Source organism: Nerophis ophidion, linkage group LG06 (assembly GCF_033978795.1).
Source record: "Nerophis ophidion isolate RoL-2023_Sa linkage group LG06, RoL_Noph_v1.0, whole genome shotgun sequence".
In the NCBI taxonomy this organism is placed as follows: Eukaryota; Metazoa; Chordata; class Actinopteri; order Syngnathiformes; family Syngnathidae; genus Nerophis; species Nerophis ophidion.
This window is the reverse complement of record NC_084616.1, coordinates 66456793-66471714: the sequence shown is the minus strand read 5'-3', so window position 1 is coordinate 66471714 and position 14922 is coordinate 66456793. Positions and strand designations below refer to the sequence as shown.

The following is a 14922-nucleotide window of genomic DNA, read 5'->3' as shown; positions in this document are numbered from 1 at the left end:
AATTCCATCCCCTTCGTCTCAGAAGTCATTCTTCATCCGCCGGTATCGTTTGGATATTTTCTCACAAGTGAGACTGAGCTCTGAAGGAAGTGGATTATCTCTCCATCCTTTGTTTCCACCATCTTCTTCTTCCACGGATAGAAGAGTCCTCCATTGTCTCTTCACCGCACATGTGGAGGAGCTCCTCATCCCCATCATCAGCATCTTCTCCATCCTCTCTCTGCAAACACCTGCATGTTTTTGCAGGGAAGTTCTCCTGGTCGGTCGTCGCTGAAGTTGCGTGCTTGACTGCAACATCCAGCCAGCAACATGACTTCGAGTAGAGCCTAAAGACTTTTTTTTTTTCTTAAACAAGGTGAGTCTCAAAGTAGTCCGCTATTTTAACACTTCTTTTCTTTAGGTTTAGAAAAGACATAACAGTGTGTTGAATGTGATGAAACTGAAATAATAGTTGTTTTCTAGCTGCAATGTTATTGTTTTAATAATTTATTGAGTTCTAAAAAAAAATATTGATTTTTTTTTTTTTTTTTACGTACATTTACTTGAGATATAACTTTAAAATTGTTTAACTGCAATAAACCAAAAAATATATGAAAATGCTTCCTAAATGTTTTGTGTGTAGGAACTTTAGTCCAAAGAGAGATTTTTTCAAGATGATGCTCAGTCCGGACCAGGCCGAGGCGGACCTCTCGTGGACTCAGTCCGACCCGGAGACGCTGCTGAGCGGCCTGAAGTCTGCGGGCTGCTCGTCGGAGGAACCGGCGGAGGAGGGCGAGGAGCGGGCCAACAAGTGTCGGTCCGAGCAGCCTCTGAGCCGCGAGGAGAAGCGGCGGCGGCGGCGGGCGACGGCCAAGTACCGCTCGGCCCACGCCACCAGGGAGCGGATCCGAGTAGAGGCGTTCAACGTGGCCTTCGCGGAGCTCCGCAAACTGCTGCCCACTTTACCCCCCGACAAGAAACTGTCCAAAATCGAGATTCTCAGACTGGCTATCTGCTACATCTCCTACCTGAACCACGTCCTGGACGTCTAGACCTGATCCGACGTATCCTGAAGAAGTTCCTGGAGGTCTAGACCTGGTCCGAGAACCACGTCCTGGAGGTCTAGACCTGGTCCGTGTGGCCTTTACGTGCTCATCAGCAGTATTTGTACTACGTCCTTTACTTTGGACTCATCACCCAACGCGGGACCAGGTTTCCCCACCAAAACCAGCAGGTATGCACAGGGGTCCAAAGTGTGGCCGGGGGGGCCATTTGTGGACTTTTTATTAATTTCCCGCCCATTTATTGTCTCTTCACAAATTATAAACATTCTAATGAGAAAGAAGAAGACTGTCGGTAATGTTACATAAAACAATTTAATTCTACAAACCATTTGCTTAGTCAACTGTAACATAAAGTTGACTAACAATGGATTGTTTTAATAGCCAATAAAAATAAAAATAAATTATTTTTTATTTTTATTATATTTTTTGCAAGCTTGGACACGTCTAATAAAAAAATAATAAGATATACACTTTTCATTTCCTGGACTTTTCACAATAAAAGTGTCTTGTTGGTGGACAGCTACAAGGAGATCCCTAAAGTCTGGACACTTGCACATATCATACGACATTTTTATTTTTTATTTTGTATAAAAATACATTAATCCCACGTATTGATTTTTTTTACCATACTTGTATTTATATTATCATATATAGCCTATATGTTTGATTAAATGATTTAATTTTATTTATTTTTGTATTATTCATGTGTGAAATACAACTTGATATAATGCACATAGTGTATATTCTATTTGTCCAGACTTGAGGGCCAGCTTGTAGATGAGAGCGTTTGGAATAAAACAAACAAAAAAAAAAGGGTAATAAAGATAGCTGCTTTAGATTTTTAGTTTAGGAAGGATTAAAAAAAAAAAAATCAAACGAAATGCGTAAGTGCCACTTAAATAACGTGTGACCTTGCTAGTTATTTATTTTATTGTGTTGATATTTAAGAGTCATTTATTTATGTTCGTATCAGTGTGTGTTTTGCGTTTAGACTGTGAAGTTGTGGTGTTTTGGGGTTTTTTTTCGCACTCTTGAAAAATGGCACTTTGTGTTTCTTTATTTATTTATGCTGCGTTTGATGTGTGTATCAATTCTTATGACCTTTATTTGATGTCTATTGTGTATCAATAGCAACGACAAGCACTTGAAGACGGAGCAGTGGCTCTAAAATCTTTATTTATTTCCACTCATAAATGTCATTTTGCAATTCTGAAAATAACATATTGTTTTTTTGCTGGGACCAAATCATTTGAAAAAAATGACTTGTGTTGAATATTTTTGGTGTTTTTGCTTTGTGTTTCTGCTTCTTTTTTTGGGGGGGAAATTAATGATGTGTTTTTGTCGTGACATATCTTGTATCCAAAGATCTGTTTGTCTCTTCAGGGTTGTGTAGACCACTTGTTGCTTTATGCACATCTTTTTCTAGTAGAGATATTATTGCTTTCTAAACAACACTTTTCATATTTTCAATTAAAATGAACATATTGGAAAACACTGTTTGTATTGTCTTTTAAACGTGCTGTAATATTTAGTACTTACGAGGGGCTGAAAATTGGAGTTAAAGGTGACAAAGCGCATTAGTAGACTCAATGTTATGTCAGCTTTTTTTTCATGAATTACACCTTATTGTTATTGTTGTCCTGTTTGATTGCAGTGTGTCAAGTATGCTCATTTCTGAGAAATATTGCAAAATGATGGTGAGGGTGGCAACTTGGCGACGGAGCAAAAGGGGAGGGACTAACTTGAGTGGTTGCAATTTACTATAAAAAAGAGAGAAGAAGAGGAATGTAAATATTGTGAATGGGTTAAAAAATATTCATCAGGAACCAATTACGCACTATACTTAGATTATTAGATAGATATTGAACTGTCTTACCCTTTCTTTTTTTGGTGCATTATTGGCCTTAGTGTGTGAACGTGAGTGTGAATGTTGTCTGTCTATCTGTGTTGGCCCTGCGATGAGTTAGCGACTTGTCCAGGGTGTACCCCGCCTTCCGCCCGATTGTAGCTGAGATAGGCGCCGGCGCCCCCCGCCACCCCAAAAGGGAATAAGCAGTGGAAAATGGATGGATGTTTTTGTTTTTGGCAATTAGACTTTATAAAAAAATGAGCAATGGGCAGAAGTGGTTCCCCAGGCCGCACTTTGCATACTCCAGGTTTACGTGGAAAACCAACAGTCTGACGTGCACATGGAAGCATGTTAGGTGACCTTATACTCACTATAGTCACAAACAGTCTCACAGTTTTGACATATAACAATATTTATAGGGAATACAATGGTAACACGGTTCTGATTATCCGTCAAATGATTAATTTTTTGAACCGGATTATTCACATTTTGGATTTTGGATTCATCATGATTAATCAGAGGTGATCACTTGCTTGTATAATTCAATTGTGCTTTATAAAAGATTTTTACACAAATTAAATTTTATTTTTAGAATGTCGTCCAGGAAAGTTTTTAGACTTAGACTTGGACTTAGACAAACTTTAATTGTGAATTATATTTATATAGCGCTTTTTCTCAAGTGACTCAAAGCGCTTTACATAGTGAAACCCAATATCTAAGTTACATTCAAACCAGTGTGGGTGGCACTGGGAGCAGGTGGGTAAAGTGTCTTGCCCAAGGACACAACGGCAGTGACTAGGATGGGGGAAGCGGGAATCGAACTTGCAACCCTCAAGTTGCTGGCACGGGCACTCTACCAACTAAGCTAAACCGCAAGGGAAATTGTTCAACACAGTAGCTTAGTTACAATGATGGAAAGTGTAAGGATGGAAAGGACAATGCATGTATAAATAGACTAAGTATAGCAATGTAAAATATAACATATCTGCGAATATATACAATATATACTTAATATGTGTACAGTATATTATATATATAGATATAATATGTCTATAACATATATACAAAATATACCAATTGTTATGTACACTATCACACTATATTTGGCAGCCCCGGCAAAAAAAAAAAAAGAGAGTAAATCCAGCAGAAAGTTTAAACGTTTAACTTGAATGCATTTCATTTATTTGCACAAAGCCTGTTGACGGTTTTATCTTAAGTTCTTTCAGAAATTTGCCCATGAGCACACCAGTCCGAGTCTCCTCACTCATTTTTTGCACTGACGTTACGGTTTACGATTAAAATAAATAACATGATTAATCTAAGGGTGTTCATGATCAATGTGATCTTATTGTGATAAATCATATTAGTTAACTCATTAATTTTGACAGCCCTAATTAATATGTGATTATTAACTTTTTTTGTAATTTAATAATTATTTTTCGCATATTTTTATTTTTATAATGGATAGTATTTACTGTATTATACTGTACAGGTATATACAATCTTGTCTTTATACATATATTTTTTTACATGTAACTAATTGTTTAATTAATAGTTATTAAATGAAATGTATTTGCACATACAATGTCAACTTACCAGCCCAATATACTCTGATCTCAAATCATCATCGGCCATTGAGATACATTTAAAGGCCTTCTGAAACCCACTACTACCCACCACGCAGTCTGATAGTTTATATATCAATGATGAAATATTAACATTGCAACACATGCCAATACGGCCTTTTTGGTTTACTGAATTGCAGTTTTAAATTTGCCGGAAGTTTTTTTCTTGAAAACGTCGCGTAATGATGACGTGTACGCTTGACGTCACGGGCTGTTAGGAAATATGAGCACTGCGCACACACACAGCTAAAAGTCCTCTGCTTTAACCGCATAATTACACAGTATTTTGGAGATCTGTGTTGCTGAATCTTTTGCAATTTGTTCAATTAATATTGGAGAAGTCAAAGTAGAAAGATGGAGTTGGGAAGCTTTAGCCTTTAGCCACACAAACACACGGTGATTCCTTGTTTAAAATTCACGGAGGTCTGGATCACAGCGAACATGGATCCCGACCGAATGTCAACCAGCAGGTTTCGGTGAGAAAATTGTGGTAAAAAGTCACTTCTTACCGGAGATCAGCTGAGCTTGTGCCGCCCATAAAGCTGCCGTCGACTTCCTTGAGACACTGCGCGTCAACACACCCGTGGACACACACCTCCGACTATCAAGTACTGTTAAACTCACTAAAACACTAGCAACACAATATAAAGATAAGGGATTTCCCAGAATTATCCTAGTAAATGTGTCTAAAAACATCTGCATCCGTCCCAATGCAATCGCGTTATTTTTTCCTTTTTTTTTGTAGTCCGTCGCTATCAATATCCTCAAACACGAATCTTTCATCCTCGCTCAAATTAATGGGGAAATTGGACTTGTCGTTTTCTCGGTCCGAATAGCTGTTTTTGTTGGAGGCTCCCATTAAAAACAATGTGAGGATGTGAGGAGCCATCAACATGTGACGTCATCGTCTGCGACTTCCGGTAGAGGCAAGGCTTTTCTGTTAGCAAGCAAGAGTTGCACACTTTATCCTGGATGTTCTCTACTAAATCCTTTCAGCAAAAATATGGCAATATCGCGAAATGATCAAGTATGACACATAGAATGGACCTGCTATCCCCGTTTAAATAAGAAAATCTCATTTCAGTAGGCCTTTAAATTAACGTCATTGCTGATCTTCCTCCAAAACATCAAAGTTGTTCCATCTAACATTCTTTATAAAATCAAAAATAATCTTTCAGATAATAAGTATTGTAACAAAAACAATAGAAAGTCCTACAAACAAATGAAGTAATGTAATAATAATGTACATCATTTATCTTGGTGAGCAGACTTCTGCAATGTCTCCTTCTGGCTGTGTCTAGTAATTGTTTTTGTTGTTTATGTTGAGTGTTGAGTAAGGCCTCAGAATAAAACACTTAAGACACACTATCAGCAGCTTTTTTCATATTTTCATGGATAAATGTCCACCATTTAAATGTTGTTTTGAGTCCGTTCAATTCAGCTGCTGTGGCAAAAAAAAAAGCTACCAGTTGCTATACCTGTTAAAGCAACGGTGAAGAAAAGGAAAATGTAGTGTACTATTTGTTGTGAACTCGCATGGCCCCAAGATGCAGGAGACAGGCAAACGATGTGCAGGTAAGACAAGAATTTGATCATTTTCAACACAGGATTGGCAGCACACAGCATGGAGCTAACAGTCAGTAACAAAGAAACAAAACAATCCTCGAGCCCTGACTGGAGGCGAGGCAGGCATAAATAGAAGCCAACTGATTGGCAAACACGACCGGGTGTGGCTAGGCTGCCAATCAGCGACAAGTGAGGGGGAAAGTGCTCAAAGAGACAGACAGGACATGGAACCAAAATAGCAGGGCTGACCGGGAAATAAACACAAACCATGGAAACAACAACATGGGACACCTGACATGACAGATCGTCACACTGAAGATTGATTGATTGATTGAAACTTTTATTAATAGATTGTACAGTACAGTACATATTTCGTACAATTGACCACTAAATGGTAACACCCGAATAAGTTTTTCAACTTTTTTAAGTCAGGGTCCACGTAAATCAATTCATGGTAAAGAAGAAATATGATTCAAAATAATTACTTGTAGTGCGAGTCTAGGGGTAAGTCTATACCAGTGGTTCTCAACCTTTTTTCAGTGATGTACCCCATGTGAACATTTTTTTTTAATTCAAGTACCCCCTAATCAGAGCAAAGTATTTTTGGTTGAGAAAAAGAGATAGAGAAGTAAATTACAGCACTATGTCATCAGTTTCTGATTCATTAAATTGTATAACAGTGCAAAATATTGCTCATTTGTAGTGGTCTTTCTTGAACTATTTGGACAAAAATATATAAAAATAACTAAAAACCTGTTGGAAAAATAAACAAGTGATTCAATTATCAATAAAGATTTCTACACATAGAAGTAAGTCAAGTGCCCTCTTTGTGGATTGTAATAGAGAACCATCTGGATTCATGAACTTAATTCTAAACATTTCTTCACAAAATAATTAATCTTAAACATCAATATTTATGGAACATGTCCACAAAAAAATTTAGCTGTCAACACTGAATATTGCATTGTTGCATTTCTTTTCACAGTTTATGATTCATATTTCGTGGAAATATTATTCAACACATATATATGTAAAAGATTTTTGATTTGTGGCTACTTTCAGAATATTTTAAAAAAATCTTGGCATACCTTCAAGTACCCCCATGGGTACGCGTACCCCCATTTGACAACCACTGGTCTATACAATGTCGACACAAAGTAGTTAATTTAGATTTTAATTTATTTTGAGAAAAACTTTAGTGAAGATGCACATGAGTCTGCATGCTCGGTAGCATTGGGTTGCAGTTTGACTAGTCAGAACACCGGGTTAAATACATGGCTTGGTCAGGTTTTTTATGGTTGTTTTCGTTGTTTAGTAGGTGTCGTCCACCGTTTTTTCTCAGCACTCTTCTTCACACTCTCTTTCTCTGATCCAATGGTTGGAGGGCAGGATTGTGTCGCACTCTGGCTGTAGGCTGTGACAATAACCTCTGGCGGCGGGGAGGTTTGTAACTCTAATATAGGCTCGCAACATAAAGCATAACGAAAAGCCAAGAGACAGCCTGCGGAATTACCATGAATTGATTAACGTGGACCCCGACTTAAACAAGTTGAAAAACTTATTCGGGTGTTACCATTTAGTGGTCAATTGTATGGAATATGTACTGAACTGTGCAATCTACTAATAAAAGTATCAATCAATCAAAAAAACTCAAAATACTCGTAAATTGAGGTACCTCTCTGTATGTTTATTATATGTGTGTGGCTATTTATGTTTTATATACATCGTTTTTCACCTCTAAATCTTGTAATACACATATTGCATATTGGCCCCTCTCTGGCAATTTAAATACATTTTTGTACAAGGTTGTGGATGTAGTTAAGATGATTAATTCAAATAACATGACTGGAAATAACATGAGTGAGTCTATAGCAGGGTTGTCAAAGTAAAGGAATTACTTTGAATTATCTATGGCCCCCGGGATGATATTTGATTAGTATTAGAACCGGCCCGCAAGCCACAGCCGCCAGTTGCTGTTTTTCAAAATGGGCATCAAGTCATAAAAATGGGGTCCCACAGTCAATGTTTGGGGTCCGACGTTTTTATAACCGTTTTAAAAACAAAAAAGAAATGCATGCATTATCCAGTTATATATCAATCAATCATCCATCCATCCATTTCCTACCGCTTATTCCCTTTCGGGGTCGCGGGGGGCGCTGGCGCCTATCTCAGCTACAATCGGGCGGAAGGCGGGGTACACCCTGGACAAGTCGCCACCTCATCGCAGGGCCAACACAGATAGACAACATTCACACTCACATTCACACACTAGGGCCAATTTAGTGTTGCCAATCAACCTATCCCCAGGTGCATGTCTTTGGAAGTGGGAGAGAAGCTGGAGTACCTGGAGGGAACCCACGCATTCACGGGGAGAACATACAAACTCCACACAGAAAGATCCAGAGCCTGGATTTGAACCCAGGACTGCAGGACCTTCGTATTGTGAGGCAGACGCACTAACCCCTCTCCCACCGTATCAATCATTTTTTATTTATATAGCCCTAAATCACAAGTGCCTCAAAGGGCTGCACAAACCACAACGACATCCTCGGTAGGGCCCACATAAGGGCAAGGAAAAACTCACCCCAGTGGGACGTCGGCAATGATGACTATGAGAAAGCAATGGATGTCGAGCGGGTCTAACATGATATTGTGAAAGTCCAATCCATAGTGGATCCAATATAACCGTGTGTATCAAGTCCAAAGTGGATCGAATATAGTAGCGAGAGTCCCATCCAAAGTGGAGCCAGCAGGGAACCATCCCAAGCGGAGGCGGATCAGCAGCGCAGAGATGTCCCCAACTGATACACAGACGAGCGGTCCATCCTGGGTCCCGACTCTGGACGAGCGGTCCATCCTGGATCCCGACTATGGACAGCCAGTACTTCATCCATGGCCACCGGACCGGACCCCCTCCACAAGGGAGGGGGGGGGACATAGGAGAAAAAGAAAAGAAACGGCAGATCAACTGGTCTAAAAAGGGGGTCTATTTAAATACAAATACGTTTTAAGATGAGACTTAAATGCTCCTACTGAGGTAGCATCTCGAACTGTTACCGGGAGGGCATTCCAGAGTAGTGAAGTGAAGTGAATTTTTATTTATATAGCGCTTTTCTCAAGTGACTCAAAGCGCTTTACATAGTGACACCCAATATCTAAGTTCCATTTAAACCAGTGTGGGTGGCACTGGGAGCAGGTGGGTAAAGTGTCTTGCCCAAGGACACAACGGCAGTAACTAGGATGGCACAAGCGGGAATCGAACCTGCAACCCTCAAGTTGCTGACACGGCCACTCTACCAACCGAGCTATGCCGCCCCACAGAGTACTGGATCCCGAATGGAAAACTCTCTATAGCAGGGGTCGGGAACCTTTTTGGCTGAGAGAGTCAAGAAGCCAAATATTTTAAAATGTATTTCCGTAAGAGCCATTAATAATAATATTTTTTTTACACTGAACACAACTAATCACGTGCATTTTTAAGTAAAACCAGCATTTCTAGGGTATTATAAGTCTGTTATTCTCTGTAATAACATTGTTATTCTGAAGCTAACTGTGGAGGGGGTGTGGCCTGCGGGCCTGCAGCGACAGGTGCGTAGTCGGCCGACTTGGGCCTTGTTATCTAATCACCTGTCGCTATGTTATAAGCATCAGCCATGAGGAGAGACGGGTTTGGGGCTGGAGCCAGAGTGCGAGCGAGAACGAAAGAGAAAAAGACAATTGCTGGGAAGCAACTGAGAGACTTATTGAAAAATAAAACAATATTGTAACCCTGAAACAGGCTCTCATGTCGGTGCTTGGTGGTCTGAAGAACCCCCGGGAGGGCAAGCCCCACACTAATCAATAATAAATAAATAACTTTTTACCATTAACGCAACTTCTTGAACAGGTGCGGTAGAAAACGGATGGATGGATTAAAATGCACGAGAATGTTTTATATTTTGAGCGTTACTTTTAACACTGTGATTACAAGCGGAATCATTCATTTCTTATCGTGTTAAGCAGTGTCAGCTCAGATTTATCTGAGAGCCAGATGCTGTCATCAAAAGAGCCAAATCTGGCTCTAGAGCCATAGGTTCCCTACCCCTGCGCTATAGCCTGCAGACTATTTTGGGGCTCTGGGAATCACTAATATCTCACATTCTATATTGTGTTTTGGAAAAAGGTTGTCATAACTGTTACTGAATTCATTAAATAAATAATACAAAATAAAAACAGATTTTCAATGCATATGTCAATTTATTAAGTTACAACCATTCATTCACTTTCTTTTTTCCTTCAACTTTACCGCTATTTTTATTATAACATTTTTAGAAAGTGTTTTATTTTTGGCCAAAGTAAGACAAAGAAAACAATCTGAAGTTGTCTTCATTTTTTTAGTTTCAATGCCATGATTTTAATAGCCCGGCCCGTGTGTGCACAGATTTTCCTCCACTGAGCTAAAATGAGTTTGACACCCCTGGACTACAGCATCGAATTGGTAAATACATGAAATTTAGTCACGTGGCATTTATAGTAATATCAAGTTGACATTAATTAAGCACATTACAGTATTTTACAAAAGCCTAAATACTTTATATATCTCATAGGGTAGTTGAAATATTGAAGATATACAGAAAAATTAAAACATGAATTTACTTTTGTTTGTTCTTCACATGGCTTTCAGAGGATGTGAATGATGCAATTTCCTGTGGACCGTGTGACATGTGGAATATTCCACATTTTTTTAAAGGGAGTAAGGGGAACAGGGCTGGGTGAAATCCAACGGACAAGCCTAAGGTGTTGATTAAAAAAAAATATTTTAAATAAAATCAACTTAATATAATTAAAATCGAGAGTAACACTGATATGTAAACATTCAAAACATTTTGAAGGTTAATATAATTAGATTACATGGTAAAGTCAAATTTTCGGAAACAGCTAATTATATTCTCACTGTATTTAGGTGGTTTGAATATATATATTTTACATTATTTTTATTACTTTAAATAGAAAGTCAGATCAGGGTGCAGATCACTTTGCTTTCCAAAAATTCTTACAGTTATTTTATATTTACGTTTCTTCATTGTATTTCCTGGGGATGCAAATGGCACGGAATTGATGGAATGCCATCGATCCATCCATCATCTTCCGCTTATCCGAGGTCGGGTCGCGGGGGCAGCAGCCTAAGCAGGAAAGCCCATACTTCCCTCTCCCCAGCCACTTCGTCTAGCTCTTCCCGGGGGATCCCGAGGCATTCCCAGGCCAGCCGGGAGACATAGTCTTCCCAACGTGTCCTGGGTCTTCCCCGTGGCCTCCTACCGGCTGGACGAGCCCTAAACACCTCCCTAGGGAGGCGTTTGGGTGGCATCCTGACCAGATGCCCGAACCACCTCATCTGGCTCCTCTCGATGTGGAGGAGCAGCGGCTTTACTTTGAGTTCCTCCCGGATGGCAGAGCTTCTCACCCTATCTCTAAGGGAGGAAACTCATTTTGGCCGCTTGTACCCGTGATCTTATCCTTTCGGTCATGACCCAAAGCTCATGACCATAGGTGAGGATGGGAACGTGGATCGATCGGTAAATTAGGAGCTTTGCCTTCCGGCTCAGCTCCTTCTTCCCCACAACGGATCGATACAACGTTCGCATTACTGAAGACGCCGCACTGATCCGCCTGTCGATCTCACGATCCACTCTTCCCCCACTCGTGAACAAGACTCCTAGGTACTTGAACTCCTTCCTTGATGGAATGGTCATAATATTTTACACTCAGACTTCCGGGACACCCTTTATATCAGTGGTTCTCAAATGGGGGTACGGCGTGGCGTAGTGGTAGAGTGGCCGTGCGCAACCCGAGGGTCCCTGGTTCAAGCCCCACCCAGTACCAACCTCGTCACGTCCGTTGTGTCCCGAGCAAGACACTTCACCCTTGCTCCTGATGGGTGCTAGTTAGCGCCTTGCATGGCAGCTCCCTCCATCAGTGTGTGAATGTGTGTGTAAATGTGGAAATAGTGTAAAAGCGCTTTGAGTACTTTAAAGGTAGAAAAGCGCTATACAAGTACAAGCCATTTATCATTTATTTATTTATTTACTTGAAGGTATGCCAAGGGATACGTGATATATATATATATATATATATATATATATATATATATATATATATATATATATATATATATTTTTGTCATTCTAAAAATTGCAACAATTCAAAAATCCCTTATAAATATATTTATTGAATATTACTTCAACAAAATATGGATGTAAGGTCATAAACTGTGAAAAGAAATGCAACAATGCAATATTCAGTGTTGATACCTAGATTTTTTTGTGGACATGTTCCATAAATATTGATGTAGAAGATTTATTTTTTTTGTGAAGAAATGAATTCAGATGGGTCTCTATTACAATCCCCAAAGAGGGCAATTTAAGTTGATGATTACTTCTATGTGTAGAAATCTTTTTTATAATTGAATCACTTGTTTATATTTCAACAAGTTTTTAGTTATTTGTATATCTTTTTTTACAAATAGTTCAAGAAAGACCACTACAAATGAGCAATATTTTTGCACTACTATACAATATAATAAATCAGAAACTGATGACATAGTGCTGTATTTTACTTCTTTATCTCTTTTTTTCAACCAAAAATGCTTTGCTCTAAATAAGGGGGTACTTGAATTAAAAAAATGTTCACAGTAAGTCTTTGCTGTCGTCCAGCATTCTGTTTTTGTTTACTTTGTAGCCAGTTCAGTTTTAGTAGGGTACATCACTGAAAAGAGGTGCTTTAGATTGATGTCAGTTTAAATGACGTAGATGACGTCACACTCCCACTCTTGCATGTGTTGGAAAGGCGACGCGTGCCTCACATGCACACGTTTGGCCCGTACTCAGCCGCAATATAGAAGACTATATTCACGCACGCAAACACACACGCACGTGCGCGCACACACGCGCACACACTCTCTGAGTGGTCATCAGCTTAAGGCAGTAGTAGCTCATCCATGTGTGCTGCTGGCTGAAAGGGTCTGTCCCTCCCCAGAGAGGGGGCAGGTGTTACTCCAGACGAGCCAAGACAACCAAATTACTGGCCGTCTGGCACCTCCCGTGGGAAAGCGGGCGAGCGGAGGGAAGGGAGACGTGGAAATTTATGAGCCAGCTCGCCGCCGACATGGAATATGCTCAAATGCTTCGACCAAAAAAAAAAGTACAAATATTGAGAAACATTTTGGGAGACAAACCATGGAAAACTCAGCTTGTACTAGAGTACTTTTACAAACACCATCTTTACATCACACAGCAGGGGTCCAAACCTTTTAAACGCTGGGACACATTGATAAGTGTTGTACGATGAAACCAATGCTGTGTCTTAGGCCAGTGTTTTTCAACCTTTTTTGAGCCAAGGCACCTTTTTTGCGTTGGAAAAATCCGGAGGCACACCACCAGCATTAAAAAAACGAAAGTCAGTCAGTTGAAAATAAAAAGTCGTTGTTGCAGTTGTTGGATATCAATTCAAACCGTAACTAACCATGGATCACTGTAGCTCTTGTCTCAAAGTAGGTGTACTGTCACAACCTGTCACATCACGCCGTGACTTATTTTGAGTGTTTGCTGTTTTCCTGTGTGTAGTGTTGTAGTTCTTGTCTTGCGCTCCTATTTTGGTGGCTTTTTCTCTTTTTTGGTATTTTCCTGTAGCAATTTCATGTCTTCCCCTGAGCAATTTCCTTCATATACTTTGTTTTGGCAATCAAGAATATTTCAGTTTTTATCCTTCTTTGTGGGGACATTGTTGATTGTCATGTCATATTCGGATGTACTTTGCTCAACAGTAAGTCTTTGCTGTCGTCCAGCATTCTGTTTTTGTTTACTTTGTAGCCAGTTCAGTTTTAGTTTCGTTCTGCATAGCCTTCCTGAAGCTTCAATGCCTTTCTTAGGGACACTCACCTCTTGTTTATTTTTGGTTTAAGCATTAGACACCTTTTTACCTGCACCCTGCCTCCCGCTGTTTCCGACATCTACAAAGCAATTAGCTAACGGCTGCCACCTACTGATATGGAAGAGTATTACACGGTTACTCTGCCAAGCTCTAGACAGCACCAACACTCAACAACAACACATCATTTGCAGACTATAATTACTGGTTTGCAAAAAATATTTGAACCCAAATTAGATAATCTCCCATGGCGCAGCAGACTGTATCTCACGGCACACTAGTGTGCCGCGGAACAGTGGTTGAAAAACACTGGCATGTCTGCACTTAGTCGTTTAACCCCTTAAACAAATAATTATTTAGCCCAAGCCCTGTTTCAGCCACACTAAACCTGCGTTTAAGGTAACCCTCCTTGGATAAATTTTTACACAGGTAAGTGCGCCATGTATTTCTTAAATCTCCGGCTCTTAGCTTTGTATGTACTCCCGGATAAAATTGATCTCAATTAATTCCATTGATTTGAGATACAAGTGTTTTGAGATACAAGCTCGGTCATAGAAAGTTAAAGTTAAAGTACCAATGATTGTCACACACACACAAACTAGGTGTGGTGAAATTTGTCCTCTGCATCCCCTTGAACACCCCCTGGGAGGTGAGAGGAGCAGTGGGCAGCAGCGGTGCCGCGCCCGGGAATTATTTATGGTGATTTAACCCCCAATTCCAACCCTTGATGCTGAGTGCCAAGCAGGGAGGCAATGGGCCCCATTTTTTTATAGTCTTTGGTATGACTCGGCCGGGGTATGAACTCACAACCTACCGATCTCAGCGCGGACACTGTAACCACTAGGCCACTGAGTAGGTTCAATCCGATTTGAGGTACTACTGTATTGCGATATCCGCAGACGTAACAACTTAACATTCGTCACAAAAGTAAGAA

At 39.9% G+C, this 14922-nt stretch overlaps 1 protein-coding gene across 1 annotated transcript; it reads left to right on the top strand.

Moving 5' to 3' along the window:
* Positions 1-26: 26 nt before the first annotated feature.
* nhlh2 (nescient helix loop helix 2) lies at positions 27-2648 on the top strand. The gene is made up of 2 exons (XM_061902309.1): positions 27-355; positions 623-2648. Exon 2 carries the CDS (start codon positions 654-656, stop codon positions 1029-1031), a length of 378 nt encoding a protein of 125 aa, XP_061758293.1. The 5' UTR covers positions 27-355; positions 623-653; the 3' UTR covers positions 1032-2648.
* Positions 2649-14922: the final 12274 nt, after the last annotated feature.

What these genes read in the sequence shown, in the direction of transcription:
- nhlh2 (XM_061902309.1), top strand. Translation starts at nt 654, where the DNA reads ATGATGCTCAGTCCGGACCAGGCCGAGGCGGACCTCTCGTGGACTCAG.